We start from the raw sequence: 24,389 nt of genomic DNA, 5'->3' as shown, positions 1-24,389 counted from the left end.
CAATATACTTACATGTATGGGCTTTCAGCCACCCATGTTCATCCATTGGTCTATTTGACATTCACACTTTCCTTCTTCCCCCTACAGCATGGGGCAGTTGATCAGCCCACTGCAGCCATTTGCTAACTTTCACAGTTACCGCCGCTCTCATTTTGCTCCACCCTGTCAATGGAAAAGAATTGTAAAGGATCAGGGTCCTGGATGTGTAACGTCTTAAAATGTGTTGTCACTGGAATGCTGCTTCTGCCTTCTTAATGGCTCGGATATGCTCTGGTACCCTCTTGTGTACTGGGAAGATGGTACTACCCACGTACATGAGATTGCACAGGAATGTGCTAAGGTGCCCATGTAATCTACTATATGTGGGTAGTACCAACTTTTAAATTTTTTGCCGTTGATGGGGTAGAACAAAATGAGGGAGGAGGTAACTGTGCAAGATTCTTTAGATGACTGGACAGTAGATACATCGTGGACTTCAAAGCGAAACACCTGCTTGGGCACAACACTGATGAAGAGTTAGCAGTCTTCTTGTAAGATTGTGGTTTCTCCTCTCAGCTGTCAGATCTAATGCTCCTTGTTATGTTTCTGTATTTTGGATTTCAGGAAGAGTTCATGTTGATTAACTTTAAGATGTCTATCACAGACTCATTTAGTTAAACATTCTGTAGCTAGCTAAGTACCAGCCAATACATTTAAAAAAACGATCAAGTTAACCCACTTGGGTTATGACTAGACGCGGGGATGTGCAATGATGCGCTGACTATGAGAACAATGGGACAATTATGTTTAGACATATGTATAGTTGCAATAATAATGTTGTATGAAATGTATATCCTTTCATTTCTACTTACATGCAATCTTGCACATTTTTTCTTGTTTTTTTTGTTTCAGTACTATGTACTTTATGGTAAATTGGAAAAAGAAAAATTCTCTGTTGCAATAACCCTATAACAAAAAGCAAATTTATGCGATCAGTAATTATAACTTGCTAGTCAGTTAAGTGGCAGCATCTATAGAACAAAATCCCTGTCATAGCCATTTGTTTTTAAATGAGGATTACTATCTGATTGAACTGAGTATTATGTTGATGAATTATTTTAATTTGAAACATGGAGGCTATACAAACATACACTGTAACTCATTGCAGTGTATAATACAGTTGAATTAACTGTTCAAAGATTGCCGCAATGTGAGGATGAAACCGTAACGTATTCAAAGTCCTTTTCCACTTTTCACTAAATATAGCCATTTGTATTGTGGCGAAGTAGAGCACACTCTTGTTTGACAAAGGCTAACACTGAAACGGGTAATTGTTTATAATGAAACGACTGAAACAATGAATCCTGGAGTGCCGGTTTGTCTCTCCGTAGGTTGGAGAAATATGTATGGAATATGTAGACACATGTCTATGTTTATATATATATATATATATATATATATATTTAGTTTTTACAAATTTGTGCAGGAATCGCCCCAACCCCAGAAGCCCCCCTTTAAAAAAAAATAAAAAGAAATATATATGCATGCGTATATATTCAATGAAAAAAAAACAAAGGTTAAAGTAACATTATAATTTGGAGTTAGGTGAATTTCTCACTGACAACGTTAACGTTTTGAACTAAAAAAACACAGGAATTCATGAGATGTTCTATGACATCATTTATGACATCACTGATGACATAATTGATGACATCATCCACACTTGGTTTTCACCCATATTGCTGTATAATTTGCTATGAAATTACACAAAGCATATTTCACATTAACAATCAACTACATATATAGGGGAACGTTCATTGAGTACAGTGTTCAATCTATATAAAACTGTTCAGAGAATCCCGAAATAGTGAATGCCAATATCAATTCAACTGCCTTAGCACAGAGAGCTTTTTTCTGCATCAAACTCCTGTCACACACCAAACTTACATTAAGAAATGAAGTTGCTATCAGTAGAGAACTGTAAACAATGTTTACTCTATGAAGAAAGTTCATTGTTTACCACACTGTTTCTAAACAGTGAAAGTCTCATGAGAAATACACCATAGAGTATTGAAAAGAAACTACTAACAACAGTGTACATTGTATGCAACAGTTGTCAACGAAGACACTATTTCCTAAACATTGCCAAGATCTGAAGGTGCTAAAGATGATACTACCTGCAGCCTTCATACTGTGGTGAAAACTTTACAGATAGCCCCTCTTCCGAACAAAATGAGCATTCATATATAGGTTAGTACTTTGTGCACACACTCTTCTATGTAGTATAGAAATGATTATGCTGACAGGATTCTGTCTAATAAGTAAAGACTGCTTACAAAGGTTAGAATCCACTACATAGAATCTTTCTTCTGTTGGAAACTTTTTTTGCTGAACTAAGAAGTTGTGTGGAGTATAGTGAATACAAGTCAACTGTCACCTGCACATAGAGCCACTGTTGAATGCAAACATGAATAACTTGTTCTGTACCTCTACACAGCTATGTACAAAATTACAAAGAATTAATATGGTAGTTACCTGCCAATATGTTAGCAGTAAAACAAACTAGCACATTCATTGATTGATGTCCTCAGTGATGTCATTTGAGATGCCATCAGTGATGTCACAAATTATGGCATAGAACATGTCATGAGTGATTTCATAGGTGAGCACATTACCAGTGCATGGTGGGGTGCAAGGTATAGTTAGTGCTGCTAACTATAACTGCTGAATTTCTGTGTTTTTTTAACCTCAAAACAGTAACAGTGAGAAATTACCCTGACTATAATGTTACTTTATCCTTTGTTTTTTTCAGTGAATTTTCTACGTTTTTTTTTTTAACAAAAACATATTTTTATTTCACCTAAATGTAACCATACTTTAACCTTTGTTTTTTTCCAGTGAATTTCTAGTTTTTTTTTTTTCCAAGTCAATTATTTTATCATTTAATGCTAATCTATATTAGAGTAGTGAATAAAAGATGGTTGGATATTTATGTTTTTTTGTTATGGTGATGTATCTTGCGAAACGCTTGTGAGAGCTGGATTCACAATTCCCTGCATGGACTCTGATGGGGCTGTAGTTCCTGTTCGGCTCTTGTGAACCGCTCGCGAGAACGTATATTTAGAATTAAGTTAATTACAGTGTTTTGTTGTAATTTTGAACAAAACAGAACATTACACATGTTGTTTAAGGTAGAACAATGAATTGTGTACTATTCTATTCAAGATAAAAAGGAAACATTTTGTATGTTCTTCACTAAGGCCTCGCTCTGAAATGACGGGTGTGCATAGTAGTAAGTGGAGAGGGAGTGGTCTTTCCTTTCAGACCTCTCTCTGACATGACAGGTGTGCATACTAGGGTGTTTACATCGACTGGTCTCGCCTGTCAGATCTCTCTCTCAGATGACAGGTGTGCGTATTAGTGAGTGGAGAGGTATTTCTCTTTCCTGTCAGACCTCTCTCTGAGATGACTGTTGTGCATATTAGAATGTGTACATGGACTAGCCTCTACTATCAGACCTGTCTCTGATGCAGGTGTGCATATTAGGGTGTGCACATGGACAGGCTTCTCTTGTCAGACCTCTCACTCCCAGATGATGGGTGTGCTTAGTAAGGTGTCCACAGGGGCTACCCTCTCCTTCCACACCTAGTCTAAGATGACGGGTGTGCATAGCAGGGTGTGTGGAGAGACACTGGTCTCTACACTGAGACATCTCTCTCAGATGATGGGTGTGCATATTAGTGAGTCGAGCGGGATTGCCCTTTCCTGTCAGACTTCTCTCTCTCAGATGACAGCTGTGCATATTAGGGTGTGTACATGGTCTGGCCCCTCCTGTCAGACCGCTTCCTCAGATGACAGGTGTGTATTAGGCGGTGCACATGGACTGGCCTCTTTTGTCAGACCTCTGTCACAGATGAATGGGTGTGTTTAGAGAGACTGGCATCTCCACTGAGACCTCTGTCTCAGATGATGGGTGATCGTGTTAGGATGTGTGCATGGGCTGGCCTCTTCTGTCAGACCTCTCTCTCAGATGATATGTCACATATTAGACTGTGTACGTGGACTGGCCTCTTCTGTCAGACCTCTCTCTCAGATGATATGTCACATATTAGACTGTGTACGTGGACTGGCCTCTTCTGTCAGACTACTCTCTCAGATGATGGATGTGTGTACTAGCCTGTGTGAAGAGAGACTGGCCTCTGCTGAGACATCTCTCTTGGATGACATTTGTGCATAGTATTCTCTTTCCAGAGACTGTTCTCCCTTCTAACACCCCTCTCTCTCTGATAATGGGTGTTCATTGTAGGGTGTGGGAATAGACTAGACTCTACTCACAACTCATACAAAGCAGATAGGCATAAATAGTACACTCTGATAAACACCTTCTCCAGTAAGACTCCTTCCCACAGTAGCAAGTGTGAAGTGTATTCGAAGCTCACCTACTCCTTTCTACTGTTCCCAATCCCGCAAGATCATAACTTCTTTTAAAAATAATTAACCATCTACTCATCACAGTACTCACCTCTTACAAACTTCCTTTCAAAAACAACGGCGACAATATGCATTCCTACTAATGGAGTGTATGGAGAAGTCATCTACTCCTTTTTACTATTGATGATCCTGCAAGAGTCCCATGAGATCGTAACAATTAGGTAAAAGCAATTTACTTTACATTTTTTCACAGTAGTTATCCTATAGACACCTCCTTTCTAAACTTAGGGGGACAGCATGCCTTTCTGCTGCACCCTTATATAGTGCTTTTATTTCATTTCCACAGTACCTCCAGTTTTTCACAGTAAACAGTATTTGGCGGCCATTTGATTCCTAACATTCCAATAGCCAGCCAATCAGAGTGCTTGCGGAACTGCTCGACCAATCACAGGGCTCCATTTTTGATTTCACGCACTCATGGGAGGCTCACGGGACTTGTGCAAGCCCGACCCCCAAAATATACAATTGTTTGACTCTTAATTTCTCAAAAACTACTGAAAGGATTTACATCAAATCACAAAATGCACAATCTGCAGACCAAAATTTAGTTTGCTGACTAATTTGGTGTAATTCCGTTCAGCAGTTTTTGCTCTAGCCGTGTCTAAAGAAGTCTACGGAAAATACATGGGTATTTTACGTGTTGGGACCCCTCTTTTCACTCAGACCCAGCTTGATGGATCACCTGAAACTTCTTTCCAGGAAGGAGCTGAGGTTGATGAACTCACTTTTTGTGTGGAAAGTTTAGCGACTTATACTCTCTCTCTCTCTCTCTCTCTATATATATATATATATATATATATACACACACAAATATATGTATATATATATGGTAGTGACTCCCCTTTTTTATGGTTCAATTTTGTTTATTATTTGAAGGAATAGAAAGTCAGTTGAGATACACAGCTGTCTGCCTACAACCTGGAGCCGGCTTCGTCATCAGTGCAGTATTGAAGAATATAACACTTAAGAACCCCCCCTAAAAGAGCAACTACCTCCTGCCACACCACCCCCTACTCCTTCTGAAAATCTGGCCTCAGGGACCCATGGTTTCAATGTGATGATACGATTTTGGACCTATCGGAGTTTGGGTAGTATAGGAGTATGGGTAAGTGTTCTGCTCTCAGGTTGAGGGTGTCATTAGTAATCTGCCCCAATTGTCGGCAATAGCTCATTAAATTCATTGGACAGAATAATGGTGAATGGGGCCCATAGCGTAGATTCCACTGTTAGGGATAGCTTTTCCATCACAAGGATGAACCATAGTTTACGTAACCAGTTGTCTAGTGATAGTATGACCTGGTGGGCAGCTCCAAGGCCAAGCCCATTTGCCTCCCCCTCAATGAGCACAAAGGGTATGTCACTGGATTGGGGAGCACCAGTATAATGTAGGCTAGGAACCTCAATATAGTTGTATTAAAGGCCCAATCTATGTCATTTAGGGTTTGTTCCCAGTATCCGACCAGCTTCGGGTAGCTCCAAGGTAAATGTACTAAAGTGCCTGTCTTGCTGCAACCCCTCCAGCACTCCTTTGTGTGGCCAGGATACCACGCTTTAAGTCATGCAGAGGTATAACACTGACAGGAGACTATGTTGTACGCAGTCCCTGTACTTGCTATGTTGTGAGTGGTGTGGCGAGCCCGACAGTAAATGTCTTCTGAGTCTTTCGGGGAAAGTGCCCATCTCAGTTCAACCTTCCATCGCCTCTGACCTGCTGTCTTGTCCGGGGATGCAGCCCCACCCAGGAGCTCATAGAGTTCTGTGATAAGATGTCTGTCATAAAGGAAACCCCATCTCTCGAAGGGTGTTAAAGGTCTTTCTGCATATGGCTGGCGAACGGTTGTAGCACTCAATATCGGATTTGTAGGTACTGAATGCAATCAGCCACCTCCAAGCATAGTCCAATTTTAGGCAGTCAAAGGAGATAATCACTTGGGTGTCAAACAGGCAACTTATATTTGCAGTCCCCCTTCCTCCATTGCTGCAACCTCTCCTGTTGCATGCCCTGTGGAAAGTCGGGATTAGCTAATATGGGAGTCATGGGTGAGGAGAAGGTCAATCCAACCTGTAATGCTATGGTATCCCATATGCTGCAGGTGGACCCAGTCACCGGGGAAGAATAAAGACCCCATGATCTACGTCTGCAGGTTAGCCACAGTGTCTTCCAAATATGGGAGCCAGTCACAGCCTGGTCCATGAAGAACCAGTGTTTTTCGGAAGCAGGGCGACTCCATTCCACCAGGAAGCAGAGTTGTGTGGCTTGGAAGTATCTAGTTATCATGGGGACCTCTAGGCCCCTCTCCATGGTCGGACGGTAGAGTAATTGGCTATGAAGGCTAGGTTTCTCTCCTTCCCAGGTGAAATTGTTGATCCCCAGCGGTAGGGTCTGCAAGATGTGTTTCGGTGGCATAAGTGATAGGGCTTGAAAAACATATAGAATTCTTGATAGTATTGTCATTTCGACCGCTGCAATCAGTCCTAACCAGGACAGTTGCAGCCACGCCAGTTCGCAAAGGACCTGGGTGGTGAGGGGGGTATAGTTAATTGTCACCTGTTTTGGCTGGGCCAGAAAATCAAGTCGGTCCTGCTCAGAGATTTTTGCTGCTTGAAAATCCTACTTCCTGGACCCGCATGGAAAGCCCTGATACAGGCTGCAGCCTTGCATCACTGGAGCATTCTGAGCTAGAAAAGAGACTAAAGACCTGACTCATAGTTTGGCAGATGGGATAATTAATAAACCCTTTTGCCTTATTAGAAAAAGTGCCATAGCATATAATGCTGTTGTAATCAGGCAGACCGGATATTTGTCACATTTGTGATGGAGTAACTGGTCTGACAAACTCTAAATTAGGTCCTAATTCTGAATAAAGAAATCTCGATAGGGGAAGTATCCAACTGACAAGAAGACCTCCTGGATGCAAAATTTGAACTTTTCCCACCAACCACCAGTTTCAGTATGACCCCGTCCAAAAGGTATCTGGCTTCAAGAGGATTTTCTCAGATGCAGCATACAACCTTACCCCACTGGAGGATTTCTACTTTCATTTCAGATACTAAGTCAGAAGATAAAATCGTTCATCAGGACAAACCTACTTAGTGTATCTGACCAGAGCTCCATCACAGTTGATCTTAAATCATGCCCCAGTCCTGGTCACACGCTAACAGTATCTTCTAGTAGTGCTTTACTTTTTCTTGACACTTTTTCTCTCAAATATTTGAATATTTATTTCTCTGGTTCCCTTTATTTAATTTTTGTTCTTTTGGTGTCATTTTGTCTTTTACATTTTTCGTTATTTTTATAAATTGAAATGCGATTTTGATTGCGCTGTGTTTTATTTGCTTTTAAACTGCTTTTTGCTCTTCTAAATGGTTTGCACATATTCTTTAAATTAAGCGTATTTTCTCTGTGCCCTTAGTTATCAGGGGTTGACTTTAGATTTAAATTATTTAAATCTTTGCGTGGATCTAACTGGTGAATGACTGTATTGCTTGTGGTGAACTATCATTCATCCCCAAATAATAATTCATTTTCTTGCGCACACCATGAAAGTAGTCACGTTTCGTCTGAGCACTTTCACAACTGCGTGCACTCATTGCCACCTATTTTCAACTTGTTTCTGCATGGGAAAAGAAAGAGAACTTCACCTGCTGAAGTCTGACTTGCTGTCTTAGCTTTTGCACTTGGTGCAATTCATGGTGGTTTTTTTCACTGCACCACTTTCACAGCTCACCGCCTGCCACACTGTCTCCTGTGTTTGTGCAGGCAAGATTTTTTTTCTTATTCTTGTAGCATATGCTTGCCATAAAAAAAAAATCCCAGTAGCTTGCTAGGGCCAGACCAGTTGTCTTTGCCACAGTTTGTTCTTCTAATAATTCAAGTTTCCCTGTTCCTCACACCGATACCCCAATTTTCAGCTCATAACGAATTCATCTGGCACCAACAGGGGAATCCTTATCACCGTTTTATGCCAGCCCCTTAGAGGCTTAAAAACTTTAAAATGTTGTTGGAGAAACATTGTCTTTGACATAATATATAGTAGAAATTGTCGCTTCCCGTCACCCTCTGTAGGCCATGCCTGGAATAAAGCCATAACTTTCATGATTGCATACTTTCACACATTGCCCACCGAGCAGACTCACTGACCACACATCATTCTTAGTAGTCAGATTTTTTGTGTGACAATAGGTAGCCGGTGCGGTAACATCCCCAGGGTAAAATGCAGGCAATCTTGCTTTTTTCTACTTTCAATACCAGTTTAATTTGGGTACCCTAGCACCACTCCTCTTCTGTTCCTGGAACACCCCCTTCCTAATAAAGAGCAGACAATGCTGCTAGCGTGTCCAAAACTCTAGGACCATTCCATTGAATGAAAGACTGTGATTTTGCGAATAGTTTCAATGCACATTTAAACATGATTTATTTTCTTTAACTGTTTTTTTAAGTAAATTAGAACAATATTGTCTATTTCAACTTAATCATATAATCTCCAAGTATAAGATATGCGCTTTCTAATTAAATGTAGACATGTCTGGATTTAAAACAAACAAGTAACCGTTCTATGTGTATATATTTTTATCTTAATTTGTTTCTCAATATTTCTTATGCAGAAACGTTGGCAGCTCATGAAGGCGGAACCAAGGTCCCACCATACCTACTGAGGTAAGAGAGCATACATGCCTAATAGAGACCACGAGTTCTTGTAGCGCATAAAATATCCCAGAATGTTGGACAGGAGAAAAGGCACGTTGCTTTATCGTGAGTCCCAACTTCTGCCGTCTTTCTGTTACCTCCATTTGCTTATGAGAGAGGCATGGAGAAGGCCATGTATTGAAAGCGGTGTCATCTCAAGACTTTTTGGGGCCTCCGGCAAGATTTTTGCTCCCGTTTTCGGAACAACTTTGAATTATATTGCACATTTGTGTATCTTAAGTGATCAGAAACGAAGCCCCAAGAAAGCAGCCTAAAGATGTTTTGGCTGGGGCCCAAACGTTCTTAAAGTGAGACTGGGTTGAGATTGACCGAGAGCAAGAAGTAGAGATAAAGAAATGAAGGTGATATAGAGACAGAAACCACCTTCCCAGGGGGCCCGTGGAAGGTTGGGGCCTATGCAGTTGCCCACTTTGCCCAGGCTTTAAAAACGTCTCTCATCAAAGGTTGCCTTTTCTAACCTTGTATGTTTATAAATCGCATTTCATTCCCTGTGTGCTACATGGGTCTTTTGTGTCCTAATTCATAAGCACCTTTGGGCTCTTCCTTTTCTTAATGCCTGTTCAGCCATTCATCCAGTGCTTAATTTGTGCTTGTTGTTTCCGGTGCTGAGCACCGGCACTTATTTTTGAGGGCCGGGGCTTATTCTTCTGCCTCAAGCATTTGTTGCTAGCAAAAGACACACTTGGGAGAGACGGATGAAGGGAAAAACTAAAAAGCTTCACAAAGAGAGAAAGTAGAAAGCTGCAAGAGTGAGCTGAAGGGGCAGGGAGTGGCTTTTCATGGATTGAAAAGGCCCGAGATGGCTTCAGGATTACGCTTCCTCAGTATTCCTTGCTCGCACATTTAATTGCAGCAGCAGCGTGTTTGAGGAGGGCTTTGAGCACTGGCACCTTTCTATTGACAAATTAAGCACTGCATTCATCAGACTTCCTTTGCTGGTTTCCAAAGCTGGCAGTGGTGCACTCCTGCAACGTGCATCACCCCATCTCCGCACGTCTGGGAAATTACTGCTCCGCAGTCTCAAGAGGGTGCCGTGCGATGTGCTTGCAGCAGTGTACATGTATAAAACACATGAAGCGTCTGATTCTGGAGGAATGCGCCTTACTTGTAGGTGGCTTGTGTTACATTTTTAAAATGATGTGTATGAAACCCTTTGATGCAAGTGGTTCCTACCCTTTCCAACAGTGAGCTTCAGGCATTTTCCCTGATCCCAAGCCTTCTGGGAGCATAAAAGGTGAGATTGCACTTGCTCCTTACCAGGATGCAGGTAACCTGGTGTGGAGTGGAAAGCTGGGTGTCCAAAGTCTTTGACTCTGACGCTTGGATGAGCAGTCAAGCCACATTTCATGAGGACATGGTGGAAGGTTGGCCCAGACAGTGTAACAGTTACTCAAAGCATGGTGACAATAGACTATGTAGTCAGTGTTATTACTTAAAAAGTACAACACTCCTTAACTTATGGCCTGGTAAAAGCAGAGAAAAATTTTGGTATTTTAGTTTGTCTTGTCTAAACAGTTCGAGAGGTTTAGTCAAATGTCATTTGTATGCAGAATTGGTGTTCGCTGGTTCAGATGTCAGTTCAGGTACTATCCTGAAGGTCGGTTTATCAGAGAAGCTGAAATAGGATATTTTGGGCCCAGGTTATCCAATGAGAAGTTAACACCAAGGATCGCTCTACAGCTGACCATAGTGCTGACATTTTTTAGTGTTGTGGTCTATGTAGATATCAATTGGATGCTCTGGAGAGAAGATGCAGATGTTGAAGTCCAAAAGTGCCTTTTTGTGGACTCACTTGGATCCTGCCTACAAACTCTTAACTTATTCTGGAATAATTTTTTTGATGTTGTATTGGGTGGACTCGTGGGCTTAAAAGGCTGTAACTGCTTCCTCTTAGACTTAATCTCTGACATTGTCATGTGTGTACTTTTTGTCTGCTCGCTCTACTAGGACAGGCAAAAAGACTGATTAGGATGTTGCCACTCTGACCACCTTTAAGACCTGTTGCTAGGACATGCAGGAATTTGCCATGCAGACCATATTTAAAACCTGGTACTGAAATGGCCAAGGAGCCTGAGTGTGATGTTGCCAAACAGACCATCTTTAAGACCGGGCACTAGGATGGCAAGATGTCTGAGCGGGATGTTGCCATGCATACAACCTTTAAGACATGGTAAAAGAAAGGGCAAGGAGCCTGAGTGGGGCATTGCTACATAAAACACCATTAAGACCTGGTACTAGGATGGGCCACGAGCAGAGTGTGATACTAAAAACACAGATCAACTTTAAGAACTGGTATTAGGAAGGGCAAGGGGCCTGAGGGTAACATTGCGTCACTGTTCACCTTTAACTGTAGTAAAAGGATGATCAAGTAGCCTGAGCGGGATGTTGCTACATTGTCTACCTTTAAGATCTGGTACTAGGATGGGCAAGGAGCCTGAGTAGGATGTTGTTACACTGTGCTCCTTTAAGACCTGGTACTCGGACGGACAAGAAGCCTGAGCGGGTTAATGCCACACAATCCACCTTTAAAACATGATATTTCGATGGGCAAGGAGCCTGAGGAGGCGATCCGCACAGCACACTTGTAAGACAGGTTTGGAAATCACCCTGATTTTCCGTTGTCGGTGAGTTAAGCGTGTATAGTGGAAAGCTTGCTTAATTTCTCAAAAAGGTATGAAGTATAGAAGACGAAACGCAACAGTACCTCCGAAGACCAGTCACAAATCATTTTTTTTCCAGAAAACAAAGTGTATTTGCCACCTTTAAGAATTGTTTGTGTGAAGGTACCAATAGCTTCAGTCCATCCTCTAGTTCTCTTCCTGTGCCTTGGAGCAGGATACAGTCTGTGTGTAACACCCCTTACATGTCTGTGCATCTCACTCACCGCTATCTGTGCTGCTGGTTGGTTTGTGCTGACTCACTGGTCTAGAGGGGTAGTGGAAGGGTTTTAATCTCCGACTAGTGTGTCAGCAGACCTCTGCATATCTATGGAAAACAAATATGGTTAGTTGTTTCAAAGTTCCAGAAAAATTAATACGAGGTGTAGAGTGTTAAATACCAAATTATCTGTCCATTGAAATGAAGAGATAGTGTGGGAGTTACTCACCAGCCTAGACACATACATCAAATATAAACCAGTGTAGCAGACGATCACCAGAAAAAACTTGGGCTGCATCCCAATCCATTGATTTTTTTTTTTTTGCCCACCGTGCCTCCCCAGTTTGAACCCAGCCAGCCACAAATCAGTCTTGACCTTGCTCTCCATGGGAACAGTCCAGCCAGGACTGCCATGGCAGGTCCTCCCTGGACTGAAATCAAGCACCAGTTTTGGGGTATCACCCGTGATCAGCCAGACTAGCTTGAATCCAGTGGCATAGTGAGCACGGGACCCACTTTTAGGCATACCCTTCCCACTTAGGGCGACAAATGCAAAAATAACTGAAATGCTGAACAATGTCAAACATTAATTTCCATTCACAGATCTGGGCCTAAATCTGTCGTTTTTTTGCTCGCCATGCCATTCCAGTTTGGACCTACTAAATGCAAATCAGTCTTGACTCTACTCCCTATGGAAACTGTCCAGCTTTAACTATCATGCTAGGGGGAAACAGGTCATACATTCAGTATTTTTGAAGATTTCAATGTACTGATAGTTTTTGAAGTGTATGCCTTTCCCACTCCACTGTAACAAAAGTGGTGCACAAAAGCACGTATTGGCTTTTCCCCTGTAATATAACTGTACATATCTATCTTTAAATTTGTTTTGCCAATTTATGTTTGCCCTCTGATTTTCCAGTAATGACCTTTAATTCAGAGACGAAAGTTAACTATCACAAAACATTGCTTTTGCTGGAAATTCTGTAAATGAACTGAAGAGCCTCTATGAACTGAGCTACTCTCAGTTTGGTCTGTAGCTAACATCATCACTTATTATGAAACTCCTTTTCCTACTTAGCAATTTGACCCGGAACTAAAGGTAACATATTCGGGTAGTAATCTGCCTGTTCTCACCCTGAATTACTCTTAAGAAAACCACTGCAGCATTTTATGTTCGCATCTGCTATATTCATGGTAACGAGTATGTGTGCATGTTTACTTATACTTGACTAGCACACATTTAGCTTGACAGCGGCGCAGCACTGGACAACCCACGCATATGATGCCTAATCACTTATAAAGAGAGGCTTCTCATAGGTTCCTAATGTGTGGGTAGGCAGTGCTGATAAGAGGGGGTGGTTTCATTTCGTTCTGGGTTTCTGCAGGGTTGGAACCATCCTAATCTTTGTGACCATGCTGTTCAAGATCCTTCGTGCTTAGATGGAGAAGGCTTGCCTTCTGTTTTTATCCATCTTACATTTCTTCCACTGTAGTCTGGCCATGTCCTGGCTCATGATTTATTGCTGTCCACAGGAGGTGTTAATGTTTTCATCCAGGTATGAACCTGTGGCATTGCTGATGGCTTTGTAGGTAATACAGTAGCTCTTGATGCCCTTCATAGGTGCCAGGGCAGAGTCCGGAAGGCGGTTGAACCAGGCATTACCTTCATCCAGGTGGTAGATAGCTATGGCCTGCACTGTAATTTTTTTATCGGATTTGGGTAGTTAGGATCTCACTTTTCTCAACAAAAATGCTGTGTTTGCTGCCATTTGGTTGGGCAAGCTGTCCAGGTTCATAATGTAATAACCAGGCTTGCTGAGGTTCACTGGCACTGCTTGTGATCAGGAGGATTTGTTCTTTTTCAGGTTAAGTTCAAAGTATGTGCTTGCCATCCAGTTCTGATCTAGGTCAGGGCAGACTCTAAGCTGCTTTATGTCATAGGACAGGGAGGTTTCTAGTAGAGGTATGTATCATCTTTGTATTGACAGATCTTGATACTCTTGTGAGTATGTAACAAACACAAATGATGGATAGAATGCGTAACCAATCATTCACCCCCAGTCATAGATCTGGGTTTAATCCATCAATTAATTTGCTTACCATGCCACCCCAGTTTGGACCCAGTCACATGCAAATCAATCTTGACCCTGTTCCCCATTGGAACAGTCCAGCCCGAATTGCAGGCCAGGTCCTCCCTGGACCAGAAACAAGCATCCTTGGACTGGTTTCAGGACATCACCCTTCATCAGCCAGGCTAGCTTCAATCCAGTGGCATAGTGAGTCCGGGACCCATATCTGGGCATCCCTGGTGCACTTAGGGCATCAAAAGCAAACAAGCACAAATGATGGATGGAATGCGGAACCAATCAAACATCAACCCCCAGTCACAGATCTTGTGATTATGTAGCTAGGAGATTCCATACAGAGATTCAAGATGACGTGGCGAGGATGGATCCTTGGAGGAATTGGCATTAGATAGGGAGTTTCGTGGATTTTGAGGCTCTTATCAGGACGAGGTGATGGTGCTTGTAGAAGTAAGAGATAAACCATTATAGAACTTTGCCTGGTAAGCCCATTTGTGTCTCCAGGATATGGATCAATGATTGATGATTGGATGAATAGAAGATGATGGAGATATTGAGCAGAGCCACTGATGGGGAATTCATTGTTGATTACTGGAATGGTAGCTGTTCCTGTGCTGCTGCCTGGTTTGAAGCCTGATTGGTAGTCCTATTCAAGGTTTTGCTCTTGGGTCGTATCCTGAGTATCCTTGAGTGGAGATTGCTTTCTTGGTTATTTTTCTCAGGAATTGTAGGTGAGTGATGGTGCAGTTGTTGATGAGATTTACAGGTTTTTCTTTTCAGCAGATGAAGGATCTGTCTAGTTTTAAGGTTTTCTTGGAAGGTTCTATGGGGGAAGAAGGAATTCACATTGTTGACGAGGGGAAAAGGGCATATCCATAGAGGGAATTTATGATAGACGGTAGTAAAGTCTTACCTTCAAAGGAGCTGATCTTGATGGAGTTGAGGATGGTGGTGAGTTCAGCATGTGAGGTGGGACTGTAGGTTATCCAATTTTGGGTGGGGCTGGGATGTAGAGTGGACATCTTTGGGTGTTGTTTATGTTGTTTCTGATTTTGGTTATTTTCTAACTAAAGAAGTGATTGATGACATTGCACTGGTCTTCGTAGTGTAGAATAAGTGGTTTGAGGAGTGGGTTGCCACAACGCTTGACAGCCATGAAGAGTGATTTGCCTCTGTAAGTTGCTTTGATAATGGTGGTTTTGTAGAAGGTGACTTCAGTTGTGATAAAACATAATAAAAGCTGGGTTTAGTGCATCAATAAAAATAGTGAATATACATTAATATATTTATACCTCTCACAATTAACAGAGCCTGACTTGACTTGATCTTATCTGATTTCATGTCACTTTAACTGGTATAAGCTCCATAAATCAGGAGAGCCTTGACTGCGGCATCACACACTCGTCACGGCAGTAAATGAATAGTCTCCACTCAGGGCTTTAAAACTCCACATACCACTCATTCTCTTGTAGGGATGTTATTTTTTCTGCGAGTAAAAGACAAAACTTTGGTCATATGTTATTTAAAGTACTTATATGATTATACTATTTGGAAACAATGACACTCTGTACTCTGGGTAATGCACACTTAACAGTGAACATATACATTTTTTGCTAAATGTAATCTACACGACACCCTGTCATCAGTGCCTGATGATACACTGTCAAAATCTAGACCTGAAAATGTGGTGTGGTCCCTCCCAACTGATGAGGGGATTTTAACCATAAATAGATCAGGAAAAGCAGCTTTATACAGACTAAATAACAAGGCCTGGAGAAATGGCCTTCAAGTGATGTGTATTTGGGCTATACAGGTTCTGGGGCACTGTGTAATCCATTAACAGAAAGAAAGGAGGTTTCCTTGGTAAACACTAATGCATACACTAATAATCCTTATTCTTAATGTGTCAATGTATTATTGAAGTTTCCTAGTCTTTGCATGGTCACATGTGCCTAGATATATATTTAAGGCTTCATTGAAGAGTTGTTCTTTTAAATAAATAACTTGAGTTGGAAACGGTCTGCTTATTGAAATCGCCGCGGGTGCGTTGTGTGATCCCTAGTTTCAACCTTCACTTATGCGGAGCTACAGCGCTTTGACGGGTACTGTAAAATGCAATCACAATGCAGTACAATGATGCCCTTTGAGCCATAGCTTCACTGCTAACCACGTTACCCAGGTGAATCAAAGTATGCTTTGGAGGCCCAGGTGTGCATCTCATCATGACCCGTAGGAAACACATGCAGCACTACCTTTGGTTTTAATAACAAGTCCCAACAACTTGACAGATCTGAGAATAGCCTGGAATAGAGGGTTTGTTTCGGCAAATTCCAGTACGTATCCAGTCCTCTTACAACCAGTTATTAGCCTTCTCCCAGATCTTTGGATGTATTTAATACATTCATGTCTGGAGTTATAAAATTTATATTTCATTGTTGTGGAATGTACACATTTTCTGCACAGTTCCTCCACATTTTCTAACATTTTCTATAAGAATCCCTGGGTTATCGCTCATGTTACCGCTAATTTACTGTGGATACTTCAAGGCAGTTCCTTTATTCAGCTGAGCTAGCGTTTTCTTTGGTGCTGAGTTTTGTGAAAGACTTTAAAGTGCTTCTGTTTCTAGTGCAGAGTGACTCTCACTCAATGTCACACTTGTTGTCAACATAGCACGTCTGCACTACCTCTTCAGTTGCCCCAACCTCTTTTTGCATTTTTTACAATGGGGGTTGTGATTATGTGTGTGTGTAGGGGGGGGTGGTATAGGTTAAAAATAAAACCAACATACTTGCGTTTTCTTTACCAAAGTTGCTTAGAACCCTCCTGCGCACTAATGAGCTGGGGGCACTTTGCCCTTCATGGAGCTGAGTGGGTGCCAGAAAAGGCTCGCTTCTTTGTTGACTCTGTGACATACATTAAGGTTGGAGATGGATAATGATTTTTTTGTTCTCCTGGTTCTTGCTGTTTGCCTTTTATGATTAATGAAGGTCCATTATCCATGGAGCCATGAGCCCCGGTGGAAGTGTTTGTCTAGTGGTATCTGTTCAGTTTCCCTCTGTTGGATCTGTAGATGTGTTTCTATGGTGAAGAGATGGACTAACACGGTGAGTAACCCACATGTCCTTTTGATTTGTAAGGGGCCTCTTGTCACAGCTTAATGCCACACAGTTTTATTACTAGTAATGCAGTGCAGTAAAGGTCTTTTTGTGGTCGTTTGATTGATGCGTTTAACTTCTTTGCTGATTCCACAGAAGGTCTAGTGCTGCAGGACACCTTTTACATTAGAAGGCGTTTGAACCTTCTACCGAAATTATGACCTGAGGTTTGGGTTATCTGTGAAGGAGACTTCTGCCCACCTCGTCTGAGTCACCCACTGAATCATTTCAAGAGGACGCTAAAGCAGTCATTGGGAATCTGCTGTAAATGCTTTAAAGCTGCGGTTGGTCAGGGTCCTGCACAATTAAATTAGCTCTAATATTGCACTAACATTGGCTTGCTGCAGACACACTAGTTAAGCGCTCTCACTGCCCTGCTATGCTTTATTCAACTATGCGGAGCACAGCCTCGACCACGATCTGCACATTTTTGGCCATGCTCTGCACATAAGCCATGCTCCACACACGGCTCAATGTTCTACTTTATCCCAGCCATACAGAGCAGATGCACGGCTCATGGAGAACCACACTGTACGTTGTCCTTATCTGCACATAGCCCAATTCTGCACTTCCTAAACCCCACCATGCAGTTGCTCAACTGCACCAAGTGCATGTATTTACACTTAGCACAGGCTCAAAATGGATGCTCTTGCATAACCACACTTTGAAGAGCCTCTAACATGCTATCTACATGCCCATCTGCACTATGCATGCCTTTAAAAATGCTATGTAAACCCTCAAAGAAAGACCTTCACATCACCTTTAGCGTCCCTTGCACACTTTACATCATAAGACACAAGCTGAACAGCCAAGCTCTGCACATCGTCAGCCATGTTATGCAAATGCACTCTCTGCACCACCTCAGCTAGAGTGTACTCCCTCATCAGTGTTGTGCACACCCTCATTCAAACTCTATACAACCCCTGACTCTGCAGACACTCACTGTCAACTACACTTTGCCCCATGGCGCAATATCTGTGTTCTTTTTTCTAGGCTGTGCAGACCCTGCCTGGGCATAAGCACCTTTAACCGACGGTGCATGTGCACAATTCTGTTTTGCACCTTCCCAACTCCTCTTTCCACACCCTCAGTTGCACTCTGCCAACCCATGACCATAGTATACACCCTCTGGCAAGCTCTGCACTTTCTTTGCTGAGCTCTGCACTTCCGTTGCCGCCCTCTCAGCCATGCCCTGCATGCCCCCTGCAACTTTCTGTCCTCCCTCGACCATGCTTTCCATGCCTTCTGCTGTGGTTTCTTCCACACTCTGTTGTGCCCGCTCTGCCAAGCTCTGTATGCCCTCTGCCTTGCACACTCTCGGCCATTCTCTGCACTCCTCCTGTGCCCTACACGCACTCTGCCACTGAATGCATACTCTCGACCTTGCTGTGAATGCCCTTGGCCTGATTCCTTACTTCCTTTGCTAAGCTCGGTGTATTTTCAGCTGCCATCCGCATGCACTATGTTTGGTCGATGACTTTTCAGACACTTTCTGTTCAGTGTCAGTTGGGCTCTTCATACACTCCACTAAGCTCTGCACCCTCGCAGCTGTACTCTGCTTCCTGGCCTAAACCATGTCCTGCTTCTAATCAGCAGTCTGAATTTCACCAGTTGTGCCTTCCACCCAGGTCTTTTATCCCTGTGACCTGTTTTGCTATGCCTGCCTTTCTGCCGTACTCCCAACCCACTCGCTGTATCCTGGCCACCTCTGTCCCCTGCACTTCTTCGGTTGTACGCCACACCACTTCTGGTGCGATGGCAACCTCTGTTTTTATGTCCCACATGCCTTTAAGTCCCTCGGTGGAATACTGCAGCACACCCGCTTCACTCAGCACTGGCTGAGCTGTGGCCCACAACCTCTCACGCGCACTCTGCACACCTCAGTACGCAATTCAGCAAGGCTTTGTGCCACCTTGCCACCAGCACTGGCACTCTGCCCACATCATTAGCTGTACCCTTGAACCACTGTGATTTTGTCTATCACATCCCTAGGGTACCCTTGAACCACTGTGACTTTGTCCTACACATCCCTAGTTGCTCCCTGTGCACTCTCGTAATTGTTGGACATGCCCTGAGCAGTTATGTAGTTTACTTCAGACTTCAGTCATGTTCTTCATAGCCCCAGTTATGCTAATCATAACCCGGGGTGGGCTATGCACGCGCTCTGCTGCTCTCTACAGTGCCTTCGCCATAGCGGCCCTACCTCAGCCATGCATGGCCCTCCATCACCCATGCCCCACACTAACCCAGCTCTGTTATGCAAACCCAAACTTTGCTCTGTATCCCTTCTGCTATACCCGTAGCCAATCTCGGCACACACACAGTCGTATTTACTGCGTTCCCACACCTCTGCTCTGTATCACCTCAGGCGAGTTTTGCGCTCATTTCATGTGTGCTGTCGTTCACTTCAGATGAGATGAGGACTGCTCGTCTACAGATCGGCCACGTAGCCACATCCTGCATGCTCTTTTCATTCTGCATACCAAATGCTTGCTCTGTGGTGTAGTGAGCCACGCGGCGACTACTACACATTGTTTCTGAGCACGCATCTCGAGGGCCGAGGCGCAGCCCGGGGGCTTAAACAAAGGTGGTCTTGCCGCTCGTGGTTAGTCCACGTAAGAGCTGAGGACTGAGTATACTGTGCTTGTCACTGCCCTGCATGTAGGCCCCGAGGAGGCCTTTATCCCATAAGCCACCTTACGTTTTGCTATCACCGCATTGGTGATGAGGCGGACAAGCCCCGCGCCCCCACCAAGAGAAGAAGAGAGCGCCCACCTCTTGGTTGGTGGCACCGGGACGTCCGCAGTACAGCTGAGAGCGCGCGACCTCGCTGAGGTCAGACCTCACGTCATCGGAGCGCTGCACGGCCCCGCCCTACAGTGAACACAGGTGTGTTGGCAGCCGTCTGTTCCCCAGTCGGAGCTTGAGGGCTCGCAGAAGGTACGGTGTGCACGGTGCATGGAGCAGTGCTGTGGAGGCCTGGTGGGAGAGCAGTGAATCTGATGACGAGCATGTGACAGGATGCCTGTGTGAGGAAGCGGCAGGCGAATGGCTCAGATGGTGTGAAGGCTATGGCTGGGTGGCCAGCGGTGTGCTTCAGAGTGTGTGAACAACTGTAAATCTCCACAGTAAATAAAAATATACTAACCAGGCAAAGGAATAAAATAAACAGAGAACTGGACACGGTGGCTGCAGAGGCCCAGTTGAGGGAGCAGGGGCTGAACATTCACAAACAGGCCCACGAAAGGAGAGAGACTCCTTCACAAACAGGCCCACGAATGGGGGGAGACCTAAGCCAGCGGGTTGTGTAAGTAGCAGCAAGAGGGGGCATTAGTTTTTGTTAGTTTTGACATGTAGTGGTGTCGACAACCACACCTACAGAGTTGATGATAGAAGGGGACAATGGCAACATTCACAAGTGCAGTCATACCTCATCGAGTACACGTGTGCCCCAGAGAGAATCATGTCAATGTTACAACAAGGGGGAGATGCCTCAGTACCACAGCCAACAAGCGCACATTTGTCTGTTGCTGCTTTACCGCCTTTTAGCAACTTAGCAGATCCAGCCACAACCTCGCCAAGATGGCACAAATGGATTGGGCGTCTGCAACATTATTTCCATGCCACACGTGAAACGGATGATGCCGTCAAGCGTTCCATAATTTTATGTACGGGAGGAAATGCACTGTATGAACTATTTGAGGACTTAACCCAATTGATGACGACATACTAGTTCTAGCCCAATCACATGAGCTGGTTGACAACCCTTCGGGGGAGATGGAGGCTGCCGTTGCACGAAACGCACTAGCCCAGACGTCTTCAGGGAAGGTCAAGTTCAAAGAGGAACGCGTGGAGGCAGTGCAATGCCACATGGAAAGGTCTCGTGAAGGTGCGCTTGCAAAAAGAGACTCCAAGACATGTGGCAACTGTGGTCTAACGCAACACCGTCCGCGTGATTGCCCAGCACAAGAGAAGCAGTATCTGAAATGTGTGTGTGTGGGTGGGGGGGTGGTGGGGGGCAAATCACTTTGCAAAATTGGGCAGAACTCGAAGCAAAGGGAATGAAACAACTAGTAAAGTAAAGAAGGGTCTGGCAATCCAGCGCTAAGCACCAGAATGGGATGCGGAAGGTGCGACAAGGGCATCGGACGAAACAAACAGCACGTAGGAGGAGGGAGTGGAAGATATGGTCTTCACCATATCGTTCACCAGGCAAAGCAAACAGAAAAAACAACCGCCACCCATGAGCGAGGTGGACATGGAAGGAGTCCGGGTCACTGCCCTCATTGACATGGGAGCATCAGTAAATGTAATTGACACTGAACAATTTCTCGAATTAGATCCCCAGCCAAAAATCAACCCCACGGAGGCGAGAATATATACATATGGAAGAACAGAGCACATTCCCCTGAGAGGAGTCATTGAATTGAAGGTGGCAAATGGAAACATCTGGACAAGAACTAAGTTTCATGTAACACAAGAGAACACCGGCACACTAATTGGATGCCACATGGCAGAAGATCTTTTTTTTTCACGCCAGGTGCACCAGTCTCATGTAGATGACATCCTTAAAGACTTCCTGGAGCTGTTCAGAACGCTGGGATGTCTGAAAACGTACAGGTGAAGCTCCATATTGATGACACTGTCAAGCCTGTGGCTCTATGCCACAGGAGAGTCCCTTTTCATCTTTGTTCACTAGTGGAAAAGAAGTTGGAACAATTGGAAAAAGCTGCAGTAAAAGAGAACGCTTCTGGATCCACCCTGTGGGTGTTTCCTCTAGTGATAGTGCCGAAACTCAAACAGCCTAGTGCTATACATTTTTGCGTGGATATGCAACTGCCCAACCAAGCCATTTGGAGAGGGAGGCATATCACTCCCACCATAGACGAAATTGTGGCAGATTTGAACTGTGCCAAGTGTTTTTCTAAAATTGATTTGATTTCTGGATACCATCAGCTGATGCTAGAGGAGTCCTGAAGATACATAACGTTTTCAACCCATGTAAGGGCTGCGGAGACTCAAACAGTTTGCTATTGGGGTGTCTTCGGCAGTGGAAGTCTTTAAAGAGGCTATCCGGAAAGCATTATCAGGACTGATTGAGATGATAAATGTGAATAGTGACATTCCGATCATCTCAGAAACACTGGAGGAACACCACTCCCAGCTGAGAGTGACACTACAACGGCTAGTGGAAAGAGGACTGATTCTCCACCACCAGAAATGTTTGTTCTACACAAATGAAATAGAGTTCTCCGGATCTAGGTTTTCAGAGAAAGGGTTACGAGTGGATCCTTCAGAAGTGGAAGCGATAAGGAAAGCAGACATCCCTGCAGAGCTCCTCTAATGTCAGAAGTTTCTTGGGAATGGCTAATTATTGCAGCAGATTTATTCCCAATCTGGCCACACTCTCTGAACCACTGAGGCTGCTAACCCAGAAAGAGGTGCTGTGGAAGTGGGACTGCGATGCTGCTCAAGCATTCAGGGACATAAAAATGGCTCTGCTGCATGATTCTACCATGGTGTACTTCAGCTCCACCCGAAGAAATTAACTTCTAGTCAATGCCATCCCTGTGGGGCTTGGGGCTGTGTTGTTTCAAAGCAAGTGGGAAGGAGAGTAGGTGCCTTTTGCGTAGGCGAACAGAGCCCTTGTAGCCGTAGGGTTAAGGTATGCCCATACTGAAAGAGAAGCCCTGGCGATCCTCTGGGCGTGCAAGCACTTTCATCTCTATCTATGGAAACAGAAGTTTCAGGTGGTGATGGACCAGAAACCGCTTGTGCTGCTTTTCATTGGCACTGCCTGGAATGGACCTCCCCGAATCGAAAGATGGGCCATGCAATTCAAACAATATTCATTTGAGGTGGTGTACTGGCAGGAGGTGAACAACCCACCGAATTATCTGTCATGCCATCCCATGTCTGCTGATCCCACTACACAGAATAAGGAAGATCCTAGAGTGGAGAGTTTTTATCCAGATGGTGGCGGAGTTATAGCCTGTCCCTGGGCGCCGAAGCAACCAAAACTGACAGTTGTCTAGTGAAAGTTGCTGAAGCACTGAGATGACGACAGTAGAAAAATTTCCTGAGCGGAGTGTGGGGGCCCCTGGAAAAGGAACAGGGGACTCAGACACAGCTACTGATGTGCCAAAATGAGCATAGCGAAAGCAAAAAGGGGCTGATAATGAGGGTTTACCAGGTGGTAATCCTGCATTGCATGTGGGCCAGGACAGTAGAACTCGCTCACCAGGGCCATCAAGGCGTGTCCAAAACCAAAGCTCAACTCCGCAGAAAAGTGTGGTTCCCAGGAATAGACCCAATGGTGGAAGACACAGTGAAAAACTGTCATTCATGCATTATCACCCGTGGAGAGCCACACGCAGTGCCGATTATCACGGAGGAAGTGTGCAAGGAACCCTGGTCATCTGTCAGTATAGACTTGGACTGTTTCCCCATCAACAGATTAACTCTTGTACTCATAGACAGCTACACTAAGTTTCCAGCCGTTGAGCTGATAAAGGTCTCAGCCTTTGACTATGTCAACCGGCACTCGAAAATAAATGTTTGCACTATTGGGGCTGCTCACTGACCTCAAAATGGACAATGTTCCACCCTTCCAAGGGCAGGAATTTAAAATGTATATGCGCCACCTGAACATCAAGCACCAAAAAGTAACTCCCCAGTGGCCTCAGGCCAATGAGGAAGTGGAGAGATTTCTGCAGACTCTTAACAAAGCACTGAGGATTCAAGTGGAAAGGTGGTAAGACCTGCAGTGCTGTTTAAATCAGTTTCTAAGGGCCAACTGATAAACACCTCATACACCACATGATGTGCTCCAAGTGATCTCCTGATGAGACCCGTGATCTCATTCCATCTGGACCCTTATACTCTAGGTACCTACGCTACACAGCAAACTAGAAGAAGCAACAATGAGAAGACATGCTGTGACAACCACTTTGGCATAGGGTATCAGGTAGTCCTTAAGGATCTCTTCCCTGGCTGAAGTTTCACACTCCTTTTGAAAAGGAGATATGGGAAGTCCTGCATGGAGAAGATCAGCAGCTGGATGAAGCAAAATTGGATTAAGATGAATGGTGAAAA

The 24,389-nt window shown here is 44.0% G+C and overlaps 1 protein-coding gene across 3 annotated transcripts in view; it reads left to right on the top strand.

The window, feature by feature from the left end:
* The window catches only part of ARFGEF3 (ARFGEF family member 3), a 402,727-nt gene that overhangs the window by 43,054 nt on the left and 335,284 nt on the right, over window positions 1-24,389 (top strand). For all 3 annotated transcript variants that reach the window (XM_069234334.1, XM_069234333.1, XM_069234332.1), the window contains exon 2: window positions 9,076-9,127. In XM_069234334.1, the coding sequence (XP_069090435.1) occupies window positions 9,076-9,127 (52 nt within the window). The remainder of the gene's footprint in view (window positions 1-9,075; window positions 9,128-24,389) is intronic.

This window comes from Pleurodeles waltl, chromosome 5, assembly GCF_031143425.1.
Source record: "Pleurodeles waltl isolate 20211129_DDA chromosome 5, aPleWal1.hap1.20221129, whole genome shotgun sequence".
NCBI classification, from domain to species: Eukaryota; Metazoa; Chordata; class Amphibia; order Caudata; family Salamandridae; genus Pleurodeles; species Pleurodeles waltl.
This window is presented reverse-complemented; position numbering and strand designations above follow the sequence as displayed.